The sequence below is a fragment of the Erpetoichthys calabaricus genome, chromosome 1 (genome assembly GCF_900747795.2).
Source record: "Erpetoichthys calabaricus chromosome 1, fErpCal1.3, whole genome shotgun sequence".
In the NCBI taxonomy this organism is placed as follows: domain Eukaryota; kingdom Metazoa; phylum Chordata; class Cladistia; order Polypteriformes; family Polypteridae; genus Erpetoichthys; species Erpetoichthys calabaricus.
The window spans coordinates 292043835-292064554 of record NC_041394.2 but is presented as its reverse complement, the minus strand read 5'-3'; the positions used below and the strand labels follow the sequence as shown (position 1 = coordinate 292064554).

Genomic DNA, 20720 nt, shown 5'->3' with positions numbered 1-20720 from the left:
AGGTAGAGACAAGTCTCCTTCTGTTCACATCTTACTTTTCTGACAGGATATTGTCTGAAAGTGGCAAAAATGCCCATCAGCTTTCGCAGAACTACCTGCCAGGGCCTCAGTGTCAGCAAGTATTACAAGTGAAATGCACTGAATTTAGAAACAAGTTGCTCAGGATATCTGCAAAATTGTGGATCATGTCTCAGTCTACAGCATATGATATGTTGCCTTTCACATAACAAACAATTTAGCAAAATTAAAGTGTCCTTTGTATGTAGTGATTGACAGCAGATAGTTGACAGTTGACTAATATTCTGATTTGTTTCTCATTTGGGGTAAATACTCTGCATCTTGTGAAGGTGTCAGGCATAGAATTGCTTCTCCACCTATCTCAGGCATGTTGAAAAAAAAGCCAGGAATTTTGTGCTGATTACTTAATTAGGGCAAAAAGCCCTTTTTAGATATGGCAGCAGTCCATCATTGGGCATGTTCATTCATACAGGACCAGTTTAGAGGTTTTCAATCAGCCACACCTGCAGGTCTTTAAAGTGCCACAGGAAAGCAGAGTATCTGGGAGAATCTACATGGACACAGAGGGAATGTTTAACCTTACACAGAATAGGACTCAAGTCCAAGATGTTGTGAGGCTGCACTTCTACCCAGTGAGCCACCTTACATATCAATCATGAAATGAAAAATGAAACAAGCTGAAATAAGAGGACAACAGACAGAAAGACTAGCGTTATAAGATGCTCCATTGTGAAGAAGCTTTGTTAAAAAAAAATAAAAAAAAGTCATAGCCTTTCGCAGATCTGCTTATTCCAGTTATGGGCTGAAGGGGGCCCAAGTCTACCCTAGGAGCACACAGGGTGCAAGGCAGGGAACAAGTCTGGACAGGACAAGACCAGCTCCCAACAACACCCCCACACTATGGGCAGTCTGTAATCACCAATCAACCTAACCTGCACATCTTTGGGGATGTGGGAGAAAAACCCACACAGACACTTTGAGAATGGTTAAGCACGGTATTCACACCCAGGACACTACATCTGTGAAGCAGCAGCGCCAACCATAGCACTACCATGCTGCTTAGTTGAAAAAACATAAAATGAAAATATCCTGGGAAGCAGAACAAGATAAATTACATATTAGATTCATGAGCTGCACAAGCGGAGAATCAACCCTGGATGGCAGGCCAGTCCTGTGCTGGACACAGTCACACTGGACCAAATATGAAACACTCTAAAGGCTGTGGACTCAGGTGCACCATGCTGATCTTAGACTATGACCGTGGACTTACATGTTTGTGTTGTTAGCTGGTATTCTTCTTATGTCTAGGCTTCCTTCGAGTCCATTGCTGAACATATGCATTCCTATATTAAAACAATAATAGTAAAATACATCAATTAACTCAACATTCACTTCTAATGTTTAAGTATTGCACCTTATTTAAAAAAAGATTAGACAAAATGTATTTTATAAAAACCACAAAGACAAGGAACGAGACTGGAACAGATGAAATGCTTAGCACTTATCTCTTGTGGTTTGAGGGTTCTGGATGCAATTCTTGGTTTGAAGACAGTCACTGAACTATGTTAAGAACTGCCATCTAAACTGAATCTGATGCTGCCACCATGTAGTGTAGACGACAGGCCTAGAAAATCCATGGATGATCTTTGAATGTTTTAGGCCCTGTATATTACACTAGTCAACTGTTTATTTCTTCTTATTTTTACATTTTTAATTAACACTGATTCAAATACAAAATAGATGAAAACAGAATTATCCAGATTTTCTATTCTGTTTTTATTCACATGAATCTGTTTGTTGTTAACTAGATGCTTTCAAGTGATATTGTTGGACTTTTGCAAAGGAATAGACAGCAAATAAGATATTTCATAAATAATATAGAAAATTGATATTGTTCAGCACTTTTGTGAACATGGGAGTCAATTGCCTTCTCTAATTCACTAATTCCAGTTTCTAGATATCTCAGAATACTTTATGTGCCTTTACATTTTAAGATACCTGCCATATATTCTGAGATCAATGTAACTTCCTGTGCATTTCATGATATTTCAAATACATTCTACAATATCTCAAATTGACCTGGTCTGCATTTTAAGATATCTGAAATGCAATTCAAGATATCTCCACAATTTGCCAATGTTCTCAGTGGGAATTCTCATCTATTTTAAAATATCTTGCATTTAATATATCTTGAAATAAGCAGAAAGGTACTCTGAAACACCTTGAAATGCATTTTGAAGCATCTGAAGCTATTTTGAGATACAGCATCTGGAAACATTTTTGAGATATCTAGAACTACATTGTACTGTAAGTTCATGTCTTTTTAAAGACATCTTAAAATATATTTAATGTATTGTGATGTGTTGATCACCAACTTACACAGGAGAGAAGGAGGTGAGTCAAGGTTTCTGAAAAAAAGAAGCTTTATTGTCGTGAAGACAGGAACATTCCCAAAGCATTTATCCAAACAGGAGCTGGCACTCAGACACACGCAGCATGCAAGCAGGGACAATGACGTCATCCTGCATTCGCTCCCTTCTCAGATAGAAAGAACAGATTAGCCTTTCTACACAAGTGAGGAGACAAAAAGTGAGCACATGGCCAGGTCAGTGGCTGGTTTTAAATGTTCCCCACATCAACCAACACTTGACAGATGTGTTAAGCAGTGAGCCAGAGAACTTGGGGCTGCACCGGCAGTGGACAACCAGTCCCTGCCTAAGTTAACAGAGTGTCAGTACATCGTGCAGATGGGGGGGTTGTCAGGGTCTCAAAAATCTTGAACTAAAATTCAATATATTAAGATATCTAAAATGGAACAAAAACTGTTAATGAAATGTCATGAAACTAATTTCAGTTATCTAAAATGTATTTTAGATGTTTGAAAAGTGAGTCAATATGAAGACAGCTTAAATACATTTTAAGATAATCTTGATGCCATCTCTGTGACTGCATTTGCTGTGAGTTTCTGAAGGATTTTTTTTTGTTCTTGCTTATGCCTGCACATTGCCATTTGCTTTCTGGTTCTCCGTGTTTAATGTTATGTATTTCCTTTCATTTTTGTATTTTCTGGTATGTGGTAATATTTCTGCTTTTTGGGTGGCTTCAGCATTGCAGGACTGAAGATGCAAGGAAGACCCCTACAGATTATTTTGTAGGATTCTCAGCTTTTTGTCTCATAGGCTTAGACTAAAGACTTGTTAGGAAATCACCATGTACTGTTTTGCTCTCAATCTCACCAGCAACAAATAGGAGGCTGCAATACTATTTTATTTTTTACTGTTTTTAAGTGCCTGCTGAATCTCGACACCCACCATCAGTATGAATCAACTGACCAGATAATATTTTCCCAATCCTCCAGTGTTCAGCATGTATTTGTCTTGGCCTACTGCGGCTATGCCATTCTGTTTTGTCTTGACAAAAGTAGACCTCCACTGATCAATCTTCTGCCTTCCCACATTTGTGACCAGGTGCATTGTGAAATACCTGCTACTGCATCCCTGTTTCACTGAATTTGCCGTGTCTATTAATCTGTACAAGTCTGGTCATTCTCTGTCACGCACTTAATTGATGATCTGGTCTCTGAACATAGGATAAATGATTTTGGGTGCCAGCTAGTTCTTTGTCAGAACCATAAGGTTGTCATGCATGAACATCTCAGCACAAATGACTTCCTTAATACACTTAAACTTGCATGACCTGACTTGCCAGGTACAGTGCCAGTTGCAAATGTAGTCTAGCCCATTCTTCCTCTGAACTTCACACTCATGATCTGTTGGTGTCCATTTTCTGCACTTATGATACTGTTAATTGATTAAGCATCATTTATGTGAAAGAGCCTAATAAAACGGTTACTTAATGTAGCGACAACATTAATTCCACGCAGACACGGAGTGCAGGTACAATATAGAGATTTTTTTTTTACCTGAAAAGTCAATGGTAAAGTGGTGACCACCAGCAGTGAACTGCAGCTGACCTTGTTGGTTCTGCTGGTAAGCTCTTTCCACATCATCACTCTAGAAGAAGTGCACATAAAGAGATATTCTTAAAGTCAAAACATACAGTACATATAGGTTTATAGGATGCCAGACTGGAAATGGAGCTAAAGGTGTAATCTTCTCCAAGAAAATGATCTGCATTGATAAAAAAAGGCCCCCACTGCTGTCCATCTAATTCTTCTTGGACTTGACAATGGCAATTACAGTTGGTTGAAAAGTCAGTTGTTTCTGATAGCTATAGTATGTCTCCTTTCATTTCATTTATACCTTAATAGCAATACCATACAAACAATACATACAAAGCATCTCCGAAAAGCCCCACAGGAGAACATGATTTGTTTTTAACAGCAATAAAAACGTATCGAAATAAAAAATAAATATAACCATTGGATTCCTTGGTCTCTTAAACCCCCAAAATGATCTACACACGAACAGTGCACTCAACTTAATAACAAGGGTCTGATCATGAAATGGCAGTTCCAGAATTTCCTGACTGCCACATAGTAAGGCAAGGTTTTCGGAGTTCATCTTTCATAGAACCACCCCTGGTCATTAGGAATGAGCGATAAACCATTTGATTCAGTATGACGGATGAAATTCTTCTCTCAGATTAAAAAAAAAAATTCACCAGAATGATAAAAATTAGTAGAAAGCTTATGACCACATTTAAATGTAATAAACGGTCTATCACACAACATGCAAGACTGTACATCCAAAAGAAAACTGTGAATGTGAATGTGATTCTCTGGCAGTGTATTAGTGTCTTAAACGTAATGTCTTTGTATATGAACTTGTATGTGAACTGTGTGTTATAAGGGAGTCTACCCCTTTAAGAGAATTTCCCAGAGTGCTGTGCAGTTCAATCTCAATAGTGAGCTGATGCAAACAGGAAGTGAGAGGACAGGAAAAAACAATATTTTACACTATGTTTGCTTGGTGGTGCCGGCTATGCTATGAGTGAGGAAGAAGCTGTGCTTTTATGGTTGACAAATATTTGAAAGATAAGAAGGAAAAGACGTTTGAGTATGTCAACCATTAATCAGTAATATGTATTATTCAGTCTGAAAAGTATATACAATAAATACATTAAATTGGTATCTATCGAAACTGTCAAAATCTTTAAATATACTGTGAAATGGATTTATAGCCATACTGCTCCATTACTACTGGTCATTCTTGAGATACCTTTAAAGTTCTGACTTTTCTCCAGATACCTAGACCAGGCCTGCAGTTTTAGCATTGCAATATTCTCTATTTGTAGTGAATAACATGATGGGATGAATCAGAGATTTTAGTTACCTTCTTGTTTTCCTACAATGAATCTGGAAAAAAATGGCTGAAGAATATGAAGATTCTGCACTCACTGCTATCAGAATGTCCATCCCAAAACCAATCCTTACTTTAAAGTCTGTCCACACGTCTCCATTTCCTTTATACTGCCAGATCCACCTTCCAGTCCCATTTTGAAAAGAATTAGGCAAGCTACTATGAAAAAAAAAATAGTGTTAAGTAGAAAATCATACTTACAGGTAAAACAGCCATATATTCATTGAAAATCACACTAATGTACAGTAGTTAACAAAAGAGGGCACTTAATCTTCTCAACACCCTTAACATTTAATATTCACGGGAATCTAGTTTGCCTTCTGTTTTCATTCCTGTAACCCAGTGTATACCCATTCATGTACCCAGCATAGATCCCCACTACCACTACCAGAGTCAACTGACCTTCACATATCCCCAAATGTTTGGGCTCATGAAGGTTTTGCCCCCGTAAAGTCAAGGAGTACTGATAAATGTCTATTTTGAGAGGTGTATGTGGAGGAGGCACAACTAAATATATAAAGAATTGATTTTATTTAATATTAATCCATTAAGAGCTCCCGATTCTATATCTTCTTTAGGAAGTATAAATGTCATATGTGAAGACTATATGCTGGCATATAGCTTACCTGCCTGCAGCAAAGCCAACACACTTCTTCTTTGCTTCAGGTGACATTTGGGGTATTACAAAATGTTGTGACCTGATCAGACGTTGCAGTCTATGTGGACCTGCTGGGTAAAAATGCACCTAAAGAGCTTTCGAATGTGTCAAAAGTTTTAGTGTCTCATTGCACCAGCTTGATTGCTTTTTAAGAGGACTAAAAACTAATCAAGTATTTGTCAATGTGCACAAGCTGTAAATAGAGGTTTTTATATTCCAGAAAATGCTATTTCTTTTTTCCATGGCATATATTTTGTAAAACATTCTTTGTAGATATTCACAATAAAAAAGTGAAATCAGTCAGTCAGTCATTGTCCAACCTGCTATATCCTAACACAGGGTCACGGGGGTCTGCTGGAGTCAATCTCAGCCAGCACAGAGTGCAAGGCAAAAACATATCCCAGGCAGGGCGCCAGCCCACAGCAGGACACACACACATACCAAGCATACACACTAGGGACAATTTAGGACCGCCAATCCACCTAACCTGCATGTCTTTGGACTGTGGGAGGAAACTGGAGCACCCGGAGAAAACCCATGCAGACACGGGGAGAATATGCAAACTCCACGCAGGGAGGACCTGGGAAGTGAACCCAGGTCTCCTTTCTGCGAGGTAGCAGTGCTAGCACTGTGCCACCCAAAAAGTGAAATACACTATCAAAATTATTTCTATAATTAAAAAAATGTAACATTGCATAATATACTGATTTTTGTCTTCTTGTGCTGTCAAAGGTTTAACAATATAAGCTTGCTTTGAACAGTGTTTAATCATTGCTTCCAGTTTACCTACTTTTTAATGTTTTGGATGATCGAGTTCAATTTAGGCCTTCGCCGCACATCTCTTTCAATTTTGGTTTGCAGATTTGTTTGAGTCATTGCTGAGAACAAGAAAAATTGACATACAATATGAACAGCAATATATAAACATTCATTTAAAAACTGTTAAAAAAAAATAAAAGATGCATATAGCCCAGAAGTTTTCTTCCTGTACACTCATAATAATATTCAGGATGCTGACATCTTTCATTTAATAACTGAAATGGGCAAACAAGTAATTAAAAGATGAAAAAGAGGCCATGTTTGCAAGAGAAAAAATGCAGATAGCATGTCAGACAAGTAGAAAGAGCTGATTAAAGTGAGGTATTGATCAGTATCAATATTCGTTTGTAAAAGTTGATTGTCCAAAACTATTGTAGATTCTTTGCTCAGCAACAAGAATGTAGCAAACAGGACTCTGGAAGTGGTCATGGGTTGGGTCTTAAAATGCTGTTCCAACCAGGCATCTATTGAACATGGAGGAGAATCCCAGTGTTCATTGGACGGGAGGAAGGGGGAAGGTAAAAAGGGAATATACTTTAGTAGTGTGTTTACAGTACTGTAGGTAGGAGCAACAGGCACTCCACCTGATGGGGACAAATCATGAACCTGATGGAAAGGGCTAAGAGGGCCAAGCAGGTTTATTGATAATTGGAGTTATTCCTTATTTTTCACACCCTGTATCAATTCCTAAATTTAATAATTTGAACCCTTTGGTTCTCTCATTTAGGGTTTGGGGACAGCGAAAGAGAGCAATAGTTAACATGTCACATGACATTCTTAAACCCACTTAGTTCTAATACAGGGTGAAGAGGAGTCGGAGCCTAAACCTGGAAGCATCCAGTGCAAGACAACACATGCAAACACGCAAATCCACTGTCACATGGCACCAATGTAAAATTGCCAATTAAGTGGCACCTACTGTATATCTTTCAGATTAGAAAAACAGAGTACCTGGAGAAAAAGCCACACATTTTGTCAAATGTAACTTTTACATATAAAGCAAGAAAATGATAAAAGAACACAATAAGAAAGTAAATAAACTAATAAAGGCAAATGAAAGCAAGAACAGCTTGCATCCCTGGCCAGCTATTTTAAGTCGCCTTGAAACTAAGATTATTCCTATAAAAGACAATATGAGTCAAGAGCTGCTGCTTAATTTTATAGTTACATATACTTGTTTTGTTGTAAACATACAAATCATACATTTCTACGCAATGTTATTCATCAAAAAATAATATGCAAGATCAACCATGGATCATAAAAGTACAATAAGAGACTAAATGAAGGAAAAAAGGCACAATACTTTGATTTCATCTACCTGAGAAGTCAATATCATAATTCATTCTCCCTGCAGTAAAGGTACAAGAACTAGATGGATTCTGTTGGTATATCTGCTCAATGTCTCCGCTTGTCACAGAAGCTTGCACCTTTGAAGAAGACTGGGAAAAGAAATGCAGGATTTACACTACGGCTGTGAAATAGTGTATCATTTATCTTATTACAATTGTGAAACACAAAGTAAAACTTCAGTAAGAAGTGTGGCAAGCAACATTAAGTGAGGGATGTGTAGCTAATGAAATACAAAGAGTTTATCTATATTGAAAAAATGTCAGTTACATATAATTTATAGGATAACAAATCACCTGTGCAGTACACGGTTTAGATTATATTTCTAAAAGTCATTTACATGTTATAACTTATATTAATTTGAAATTCGATAAGTCAAGTGTCTTTTAGTAAGACAAAAACTGTTGATGATGAAAGTATTTTGTTTTCATGTTATTTTCCCATATATAATATTAAAATTTAATAACCAGCACACTGTATTTGATGTTTCATATTTTTCTGTGTTGTTTCTTCAGTGTGAATATTCATTTGTATGCATCCATTAGTTCAAAGTTGTGGAGGCCGGAGCCTGTCCCAGGATCATTAAGGACAAGGCAGAAGGCAAACCTGAACACTGCACCTCTCCATCATTGAGCAACTTCATGCATATAACTGCATTCACACATACAAGGCCAATTTTAGAGTCACTATTTAAATAACATGTCTTCTAAGTGTGTGTGGAAAACAAGAGTGTTCAGAGAAAAATACCTGGAAATGGGGTTTCGGGACTCACAGACACAGTCACCTGGACAGGATTTAAAGCTACTGTGTCAGTCATATCAGTATTGTATATTACAATGAATATTTTCAATATATAATACATATATAAAAAGTGAACTTTCTTTGTTAACCTATGTAATCTTCATTTTGTTTTGTTTTACATTGAAAGAAATTTGGCATACTGTCAATTACCTGCTACCACCAATACAACTTTAATGGCAAAAGTAATTTAAGAAATAACAGGAAGTGACCAATGTACAATATATGCAGACAGAAGAGGATCACACAGTTTAATGTACTCTGAGAAAGTTGTAAATGACTTTTGCTTGACTTTTCACAGCTTTGTTTTTTAAATTTACATGCTCATCTGTTTGTACCACCACTGCCACTCTTCCATCTCAGAAATTCACAATTAGATTAAGTATTTGAATTAGAGATAGCGGATACTAAAAACATATTATAACTACAAAAGCTGTTACTCATGTTGATTTTCAGATCAAATGATTATTAGAAAAAAGCATAACACTGGATCTCTTCAAGAGATGGATGCCAATAACTGTCCCTTAAACATTCCTTTCATTCAGACTTTGACAATTGCGCTCTCTAACAGTGAGCATATTACCATACCTGACAGCCATATTCCTTCCATTGCGTGCTGTCAAAAAAATACCAGCCGTATTCCTCCGATTCATTCTGACGCAAAGTTATATTCCGATAGAGTTTCATATTAGTCCCTTCAATAATCATTTTGTTAAAATCAAGGTAAATGCTCCTATAAAATAAATGAATTAAATAAATAAATAAAATAAAATAAAAACACCAGCATCATTTATTCTTGCGGGATATATGTATATATATATATACACACACACACATACAGGTATGTATATATATATATATATATATATATATACTAGATTGCTATATTCTGTATGGCTGAACATCCTGAATACATAAGGTCTCCATCTCTACCACCACCACCACCACCACCACCACTACTACTTGAAGGGAACCACTGAAATCTGTCACCTTGAGAATGAACATGAAATAGTTGATATACTGAGAATGGCATGCCCAATGAGCCTAATGTTGTGTTAACTTCACAAATTTGTACACAAAACATTTATGACAGTTTTATGCAAATATCAGCACCTGTCATGCTGGTCTATGTGTGAAATTACAAATAAATTTTACAAATGCTCCATGCCATACATTCCTTGTATGTAAGTACAAATAAAATATGTCGGTATCTTTTTGTTAGGAAAACATTTGGAACAAAATTAAACTTAAATAATTGTTCAGTTGTAGGCTGCTTAAAAATAATTGTCATTATATATAAAACTTTCAATAACTAAATAAATTATTATATTGCTAGACTGACAAATACAAAGATCAATGCACTAAAGTGCCTTCCCATTAATCAGATTAATTTAAGATTTTACTGTACTGTAGTTTCCTTAATTAAAAAAAACATTTGATTAAATTATTTTACATGAATTTTAATGCCAATCACCATTTCTAAACATGTACAGTTCCTTCTAGAGAATGAAGCATATAAAATAATATAATATATACTGAAAGATATTATAATATTAAAATGAAAACAAAGCATGCATAAAACTCTCAACAAACTGTTCACAAACAAAGGCAAGAGTTTATTTTAAGCATAAAAATAATTAGTTATGGCTTAATTACTATTTAAAGAAAACATAAGCTGGGCAATTAAACACAATCAGGAGAAACTGTTCTCAAATTATAATGAATATACATATTTCTCCTGTTTGGATGGCACATGGCACATGGAGAGAGCAGCTGCCTCATGAATCGAGCACCCTGGATTTGAGTCTCACGCCTGGTCATTGCCTGTGTGGGGTCTCTATGTTTCTCATTTACAGTATATTATATGGGTTTTCCTTCCACATCCCCAAAGACAAGCAGATTTTGTTAACTGGCAACTCTAAAGTGGTCGAGTGTTGGTTTGTGTGTGCACACATATGCTTACCCTGCGATGGACTAGTTCTTTCAGGCCCTTATGCTTGGTGCTTGGTTGGAGTATATGTGGTCACACGCATGTACATATAATTGTGTGTGCACTGTACATATTCATGGTTATATACATAGTGTGTCTTATACTATTGTGGTGTTGTTACCCTGATGAAGTGGTTTCTCTTTGAAACACGTCAACTGGAAATTTATATCATTATGTCTGGGTCACCATGGCAGGGCATACCTGGCACTTGGGGACGGTTGTCATCCTAGTAATTCACATACCGAGGATAGGCCAACGGTGAATGGGGTACATGAAAAACAAGTCCGAAAGCGTGTATTAATTTACATCAAAAAAGTGTCTAATGTGCAATTTAATAAATGTTCATAAAAACTGTGCATAAAAGGGAAAATGATCAATAAAACCAGTTAAAATCCATCAGCAGCATGTCTATGAATGTCCTTTCTGTTGCTCCAGCCTCTGATAGAGAATACTCACACGCCCTGGCTCAGTAAACACTGACCACATCACTTGACTTGCCTCCTTCCTGACAAGTACAGCAAGCAATGAATTTTCATCCTACTTTACTGCATCCATTACGGCCTAGTCAACCACAGATCGTCTGTTGGTGAATCTCGCCCACCTTCATGGCATTTCTTCAGCAGCTCTGACGCCCTTTGCCCCAAACTCAGGCACACCTATTGCAACCTCTGGACTGGTAGCAGGGTGCCCTTTTTGCCATACTCTGCCTACTCCAGTTGGTACCAACAGAGTTCTTTTTAGTTCCGCTGTCTCTCCTGCCCCATTGTTCACATCGCGGGTTTGACACTTCATTCAACCCGGGGATCTTGTTGTTGTTCGAGATTGTTCAGACAACCTCGCAGTCTCTTCTGTACGATCTTCAGAAATGTCTTGCAAATGGATGCCCTCAACCAAACCAAACTAAAACTCAAACTAACCCCCACCTCTCTTTCTCTCTCTCTGCCTTTGCACAGTCCACACTATGCTAAGTGAAACAGGTGCTACATTAACTGGGACATCTGCCACTAACGAGGAAAGGCGTCCTATATCGCTAATCCATACATGCCCACTCCATCATTAACGCTATGCCCTCTCGGTTTTCTTGCTCACCTGTGCTGTCAAAGTAAAATACTGGTTTTCATTTCTGCACTTGCTTCATTCTGCCATGGGCCCCTAGACACACCGTCTCACACCTTACAATGAAATGACCAACGCGATGACACTACACACACACACACACACGCACACACACACGCACACACACACGCACACACACACACAGTCACACACACCAACTTATAAAAACCTGAACCAAGGCATTCAACTCCAAACCAACAATACAACTCCACATGATACAAACTAAATGTTTCTGTTGATTAGACTACAGGAAATGTCTGTCTTAACTGATAAGTCTTGCTCAGCTTCACACCTCACTTCTTTAGAAGAAGAACATCCTCCACCGCGCCAGCTCCTCTTGGGGCTCCCACTGCACTCAGACTCCATCCACCTTCCTTCATTATCCCGAAAAGCTCACATGTCTCACCGCTGTCAGTTTTTCCACTGGGCCTGCCTACCCACCTCAGCAGCCAACCAGCCACTGCAGTAGCTTTAATATCCCTTGTGACACAGAATTCCTTATACTCGTCATTTCTTTGAACATTATCCACATTGGAAAAGTCCACTTTTTAAATTTAATTTAATTGTTAATTAAAAAAGAAACAGTATGTTGCTAAAAGACTAACAGTGTCTTGTCAAAGGATGCAAACACAGTTTCATTACAGAGATTTCTAAAGGTCCAACCATAATAACATCCACTAATGAAACAAACACTGTTTAGTCTAAACAAAGCTGAAAGAATAGCACCTCTGCCTCAGTTTAACCACCGATTTTTATTATATTATTATAATAATTCGTCGGCACCTTTTCCACAAAGTGGTTTGCCCAGCTCCTATACGAGTAGTGCAACAACCAGTGGAAACAGGATTTTAACTAGGATTTCATTGGCATAAACCTTCCGTCACTGCACTGTGATGTGCTTAGAGACTTATGACATTTCTTCAATAGTGTATTTTTGTGTTCAATAATGTTACTAATTTGAAAAATTGTGCTCCATTTCTCAATGTCCATAATAAGAATAACATGACTTAAAAATGACTTGTACAATCACTCTTCTGGACAAAAGATTACATTTCCCGGTCTTTCTTTTGTCCATTACACTTTTTTCATAATCTGATTAAATTTTGATCTTTGTGTGTAAACAATTTTGAAATAATGATTATTTTGTATGGTGGTGCTTACTTAATGATTTTCAATAACTTCTTTTCATTTTCTCATCATTATTTTTTATTTCTAGCATGTGAACAGAATGAGATGAGACAGTGGGATTTCACACATGCTGTCACTGAAAACTCCCATAGTATGTAATAGTGATAATAATGATAGTCAGCCAAGACTTACCCATAGTCGCGGGTGAATATTTTAATCCCTTTTGCTCCTGGTTGGCAGTAATGTGTTTCAATAATGGAATCATGATTTATATTTATCCATTGATCTCCATCATGTAACATCCACTGATAGTGCTTATTATTAGCTGCTAACAAAGAAAACAGAACTTAGAAACAAGCATGAAATGCATGAAACATGCTTCTCTATGAAAATGGGAACATATTTGAATATGGTCAAAGAAAACCAAGTTTTTGTTATGCAAGTACAGTAATTGGCATTTAGCATGGTCTACTGGCAATGGCCTTTAAAACCACAAGGCTGCTGGTTCAGGGATTGTCCTCAACTAATTGCAATACTGAAAAAGTCACTGAGAGCTCCAACTGACACAACTGTAACAGTAAAGGATAAAAACATGCAAAAAATGGATAAGTGGCTTATATCCAAAGAAAATCATAGGTCTACAACAGTCAGTCAGTCATTTTCCAACCTGCTATATAATGACACAGGGTTTTGGGGGGTCTGCTGGAGCCAATCCCAGCCAGCACAGGGTGCAAGGCAGGAACAAACCCCAGGTGCCCACTGCAGGGCACACATACACACATGAACCACACACTAGGCACAATTTAAGATCGCCAATGCACCTAACCTGCATTTCTTTGGACTGTGAGAGGAAACCCACGCAGAACATGCAAACTCCATGCAGGGAGGACCCGGGAAGCGACCCCAGGTCTCCTTATTGCGAGGCAGCAGCACTACCACTTCGCCACCGTGCTGCCCAGGTCTACAACATTTTAGTTTTATTTTTCAATAAAGTGTAAACCCATCTATCTTTAAGCTGCTTTATCCTGATCAGGGCTGTAGGGGGCGGGAGCCTGTCCCAGCAATCAAAGGACACAAGGCAGGAACAATCGCTGCCAGTCCATCTCAGGGCAAATGTGTAAACCATTATTATAATTATGTAACACTGTTACTGATAATCTAGTGACTCATAAAGCGCACGTAATCTAATGTGTCTCATTACCAAAAATGCTTTTTTTTGGTAAATAAATACAAAAAGTGACACTTTCCCAGTATTTGTACTGCAAAAGTGTAAATCTGAGAAATAAAAATAAAACAAATATAAATTCAATACCTTTAAGCACTTACTGTATGTATTACATAGAGTACATTAACTGAGCAAATTACTAAGGATGCTATGCTAATACTGTGTAGGGCCTCCTCTTGCTCTTAAAACAGCCTCAGTTCTTCATGGCATGGATTCTGCAAGATGTTGGAAACGTTCCTTTGAGATCCTCGTCCATGTTAACTGATTGCATCACACGATCTCTACAGATTTGTCAGCTTCACATACATGCTGCAAATCTCCTGTTCTACCACATCTCAAAGGTGTTCTACTGGATTCAGATCGGGTGATTGGGAAAACCACTGAAGTACATTGAACTCATTGTCATGTTCATGATACATTTGAGATGACTTTTGCTTTGTGACGTGGTGCTTAATTATGCTGAAAGTAGCCATTAGAAGAAGGGTAAATTTTGACTGGGAATGGATACACGTGGTCAGCAACAATACTCAAATTGGTTGTTGGTTTTAATGGACCCAAAATGTGACAAGGAAACATTCCATATACCATTACACCACTAGCCTGGACTGCTAATATAAGGCAGGTTAGATTCATGAATTCATGGTGGTGTTGTCAAATTCTGACCTCACCATCTGTGTGCCTCAGCAGAAATCGAGATTCATCATATCAGGCTACGCTTTTTCCAAGTCTTCAGCTGTCCAGTTTTGGTGAACTTGTAGCCCACTGCTGCCTCAGTTTTCTGTTCTTGGCTGATAGGTGTGGAACCCAATGCTGTCTTCCGCTATTCTAAATAGCCCATCAGACTCAAGGTTTAACGTGCTGCACATTCAGAAATGCTTGTCTTCTCACCACAGTTGTACTGTACAGAGTGATTATTTGAGTTATAGTAGCTCCATTCTCCTCTGACCTCTCTCATCAACAAGACACCTCCTTCCACAGAACTACCGCTCACTAGATGCCCTGTATTTTTCATACTATCAAGAGTAAACTCTAGGGACTGTTATGTGTGAAAATTCCAGGAGATCAGCAGTTACAGAAATACTCGAGCCAGTCCATTTGGCCCTAACAATCATGCCACCATCAGAATTGCCAAGATCACATTTGTTCCCTTTTGTAGTGTTTGATGTGAACTGAAACTCCTGACATGTAGCTCCATGATTTTATGCTTTGCGCTGCTGCCACACGATTGGCTGATTATATAATTGTATGGATAACAAGGTGTACAGGTGTTCCTAATAATATAATCAGTGAGTATGTATACAGTATACATGTGTGTGTGTGTGTGTGTGTGTGTGTGTGCGTGTGTGTGTGTCCAGGCAGTGGTCCATATCAACATTTTGTAAATGGAACTAACACGTTTCAATGTTATACAGAACAGTTGAAACAACTTATATGGAAAATTACATAATTACATTAAAAAAATCAATTTTCTTTCCTACCTGGTGAACTCCACACCTGCGATGTGTCTGCCATTGTTGAGTATTACAATGTCCTAAAAAACAGTAAACAATATGTATACAAAATGGACACTAAAAACATTAATTGGCTTATGCAGTATAAAACTTTTATCATTTCAGCATTTTAATTATTTTGTTAGTTGCAACATAATGCTTTGAGCAAATAACTGAATCTTATTTATCCATCCACTTGGATTAGGTTCCTACATCAGTAAGGACTGGTGACTTATGGTGGGTCCCAGTCCTACAGGGTGCAGAACAGAAACACAGAGGACATACGGAAGGCCAGTATAACATTGAAATTAAATGGCACACCACCGTGTCTCTCTCTCTCTGCTCCAGGATTTGATTTCCTCATCTCTTCCATGTGACAATGCAAACACAAAACTCTTCAAACTAAAACTTCCTCATTTCTTTCTCTCTGGCTTTAAAGGGATATTCCAACCAAATATGATATTTTATATGTTACTTACCCCATCAAGTTTGGAGTGATGGCAGAGAATTTTTTTATCTCATCCTTTCATAAAGAACAGAGAGAGAAAAATGGTTTATGATATAAACACAAGCCAATGGTGGCCAATGCTGTACAGCAGCAAACAATGTGAAAAACGTCAATGGAAAACAAATATCACATTTCATGTGTCGCATAATGCACATATCAGTTATTAAATCATATTCCCACAACATGCAACACGAGTTTTTTGCTAAAATATTGTTAAATATGAACTTCCAGAAAAATCACTGCACACCATAAACAGGAAACGCAGGTGACATGGGACTGAGCTTTTGCATTGAAGATTGGACTTCTGACCAATGAATGATGGGGAGAAGCAGGGAAACGTCAGTATAGTTAAGAATTTCATGTACACCAATTCCAACATACTGCATGTTTATTTCTGATTTATTTTCTTCGTGCTTCTTTTATATTTGCCAATTCTCAGCTAGGCTAGTGCTAATTAAATGCTGTCCACTGCACTCATTACTAATTATGCCTAAAAAGTAAACGTTGCACAAAATAGAGGAAATCCAAACAACTAAAGTCTCAAAGCACTTTTTAATGTGGTTTAAGATTAACAAGACTTAACTCACTAACTGGGAGTTTATGAGATTGCTTGTGTTTCTGCCTTTTTTTTTTGCTTTAAATTTAATTTTGCTTACTATAATGTGTTCCTGGCCTTTATATCATAACACTTCTCTTGTAATGCATATTTTTGGAAATAATTTTAAAAAATGTCTAAAAGGAGTTTAAAGGGCAGGCCACCCTGTCAACAGAGGTGACCCTATTACTGATTGTGGTGCCATTAGGCATGTATAAATGAAAGGCCTGTGTGTGTATGGAGCAGTCTGCTCTGCTCATGCTCAACCACAGCCACTAGATGGCACACATACACTTTTACATTTTTTCAGCGCTTGCATGCACCTCACTTCTCACTATGAAAGACCAGTGTGCAGCAAACGCTACAGTACAACAGTGACATTGTGCTAATAACACAGATGAAGAGACTCAATGTCGAAAGGAAGCAAAAGCCGCAGCTCAACAATGTGCAAGTGAAACACCTTAGCAACGGTGGGCAAGGCTTGAAGTTTTCACTAAAAACATTGTCTAGTTAGAGGTATTTTCTTGAGACAAAGATTAATAGAATTCACATGCCAGTGATACGGCTAAGATATCGCCAGTATCATGTAACAAAAGCCATTGGGGCAGCAAGCACAGGTGGGTCCACGTCCTCTGCCCTGTGAAATTCTTAAAAGTTAGCAGCTGCCTCTCCAAGTTCACAGATATAGTGAAACTGCTAGGGAGTCTTCAGGTTGTTTTTTTGTCCCAAAGACCACACAAGCTAGTTATATGACACGTTGTGAAATTCTTAAATTAGCAACAGGCACTAAGACTCAAATAGCTGATTTGATTTTTTGAACTACCCCTTTAAGTGAATTCATGTTTCATTCACCACTCATGATGTGTAGGCTAAATGTTAGACCCACCACTATAGTAACTCACCTAGATGGTTTCATGTTGTCACTTTGCACAGTTCCCTTGAATTGAAGCATGCTGTATAACTGCATTGCCTTTGAAATGAGCCAAAGTGATGTAGTCCTCACTCCTATTTTGTTAATCCAATTAATCGTGTCACACACGTGTACTTGGGAGACAACTGCAGGGCTTGTTGAATGGTAATTCCATGCCGAGTCGAGAGTTGGTATTGTCACCTAATACCTCTCCTCTTCTTCCATGTGCAGATCCAAAAATTGGTGGCATGACAAGATCTAACATCAGTTCAGGTTTCTGGGCACCTGAACCCACTCCTTCACTTCTTCTGCCTTTAAACCAATTCCACCTCCATCTTCAGTCGGTCTCTGTTGGACTTGAGTCTGGAGGGGTGTTACCTTGACGAACTATCAAGATGTTTTTTATATTTTTTCACCAGTTATATCTGGTGCCTCAAACCTTTATGATCTATACCCTGAGAACAACTCCAGGATAGTTGACAATATCACATACTCAGTACATGTGACATTCAAGTCAAAATGAGAACAAAGTAGAAAAAGGCAAAATGAAAACAAAAAAAACAAACACTGAGCTTTGATGCTTAGTCGTTGGTGCTGAATAAACCTTTTGTTGGAAGCATCCACAAAATTGCTGCAGACAGCACAATGGTTTTTAAGTGTGTTTCATATACACAGAAAAACCAACCCGGCCTTCAAGATAATGTTATGGCTCCTAGTAGAACATCTGAAAATCAAGCCGTAACCAGCACCTAGGTCTCAAGTGGTAGGAGGTCAAAGGTGTAGATTATGTATCATGTGCAGGGTTGCCAAGTCAGAGGGAGTACCCACATTTTTGGGAGAAAATTAGGATGGAAATTATGATGGAGTTTCATGAGGGTAACATGAGGAGCAAAATGCAACATGTAGAAAATTCTTAAAATAATATATATATATATTTTAATGTGAATTATCTTTCTATGGAAACAGGCTTCTATACTTCCATTTTCTCCACCCTGTGCATAAATTCTCCTCCATTCCCCAAATGTTTGATGAAAGCAGATGGATGTAGCTGCAGGCCTTGGCAGCTCTATGATTCAGAAGCTCTGCTGAACAGCCAATTGGATTACAAGTTTATGTCACTTGGTTCACTCATACTTCATCAGTGTTTGAGTCAAATAATCCTACCAAACATAACCATAGTGTAACTTGGCGTATCTTGTAACATCACTGATAAATAAGCGGCAACCTCCTCAATGGAGTGGAGCTCTGGAGTTGTTGTAAGAACAGTTTTATGCATCCGGATGATCTGAGCACTTCAGGCACTATGATTCCTGGCGTAATCTTACGGGCCTTAGGATGTCACAAGCCGCTGAAACGGTCTGAGGCTTCAGACTGTACCGCCTGCAGAAGAACTGTCTTGCTGGAGCCCTGCAGCTAGACTCTGCTGGGTGAAAGCCTCCTCCTACAATGACCAACATACAGCACATAGTGCGGCTGCCTTCTGTCATTGCTCCGCCCACTCACCATAATACTCATGTGTAATTGGTTAGGAATCAAAGTGGTTTGGGATTGACGGACCATCTGCAAAGTCGCTTACTTGTTCTGCCCCAGCCCGTACTCAAACTGTTAATTATTTTATTTAACTCTATTAACAGCATTCGGAGTTCCAGCTAAGCGCCTTCTGTGAAGTCGTTAGCTTTGCTAGATTAAAATCAAATCTTTTGTGCTCATAACAATTACAATTGTAACGACAGCTGTAAATGTGATATGTTTAGATAGATAGATAGATAGATAGATACTTTATTAATCCCAATGTTTATTACATTTTAATGCCATTAAATTGCACATCCACTAAGTATTTTTCATTTGCACGCTTGTTTATCAAGTCAAATATTTTAAAATGTTTTGCATAACAAAAGAATTTTAATCAGAATAATTTAAAATATTTTAAGTACAATTGGATGTCCTACATAATTAACTCGTACAAGTGACAAAAAATTTTTTTTATAACAGAACGGTGTTCCATTTCTGTGACACTGCAATTTTTAAATGTCTAAACAAGAAATCAATATTAAAAGATTTAGTTTTTTCAGGGGGGGGCAGAGGCATAGCGACATGATAGGCAAGGTAAGCAATGCCGGGGGCCCTGAACTGTGGAGGTGACCCCCACGACGAGGTCGTCCGTTTATATAGATTGCAACGACAACCCAGCCCCTTGACGCATAGCATCAACACGCTACAGTAAGACTGTCGGAAACCTTCCAAGGGTGTCCCCAATCTGTTGTTAGTATCTATGATGAGCATTACTTTTTAGTGGCGTGAAATATAATCACTCAGTGCCATTTTCATAAATCATGAATCTACATGTATGGAAGCAAAAACAGGAAAAACGAACAAAAGGAAGAGAATAAGCAGGTCGGTGGTACGTAGTCGAGAGTCTGTAATGTTGATTCAATTAAGTGCGTTAAGTATGCCCATTTTAACTGAGCTGGTGTGGAAAATACTCGCTCTGGAGAACCACATTAGAAACCTGACAGCGATTTTGCAAACCGAAGAAAAAAACACAAGAACAGGAGGAAAGGATGGTGGTAAGTATAGTAAGGAATCTAAATTGTTGATTCAATTAAGTGCAGTCATGCTTAATTAGAAGGGGCAACTTAGAACTGACCTGCGGAATTGGAAGGGGCGCCTCGCACACACTGAACGTACTGACTGAATGTTTTACAGCAGCAAAGAAGAAAGGCTGATAACTTACCTGGAGCGAAAAAGCAATCAAACCCGTCAGTAAAACAAAAACTACTGTTACAATAAAAACCGA

General features: G+C 38.1%; 1 protein-coding gene across 6 annotated transcripts in view; it reads right to left on the bottom strand.

Annotated features, from left to right (window-relative positions):
* Nucleotides 1-20720, bottom strand: part of si:ch211-244b2.3 (uncharacterized protein LOC557230 homolog) — a 31303-nt gene that overhangs the window by 9014 nt on the left and 1569 nt on the right. For 3 of the 6 annotated variants that reach the window (XM_028816598.2, XM_028816614.2, XM_028816607.2), the window contains exons 2-9: nucleotides 15899-15951; nucleotides 13388-13523; nucleotides 9550-9694; nucleotides 8135-8255; nucleotides 6788-6875; nucleotides 5414-5498; nucleotides 3941-4031; nucleotides 1289-1361 (exon numbers count right to left, since the gene is read on the bottom strand). In XM_028816598.2, coding sequence (XP_028672431.2) covers nucleotides 1289-1361; nucleotides 3941-4031; nucleotides 5414-5498; nucleotides 6788-6875; nucleotides 8135-8255; nucleotides 9550-9694; nucleotides 13388-13523; nucleotides 15899-15932 — 773 coding nt within the window. In that variant the 5' untranslated portion in view covers nucleotides 15933-15951. The remainder of the gene's footprint in view (nucleotides 1-1288; nucleotides 1362-3940; nucleotides 4032-5413; nucleotides 5499-6787; nucleotides 6876-8134; nucleotides 8256-9549; nucleotides 9695-13387; nucleotides 13524-15898; nucleotides 15952-20720) is intronic. The other 3 variants (XM_028816642.2, XM_028816632.2, XM_051924725.1) reach the window with 2 other exon arrangements.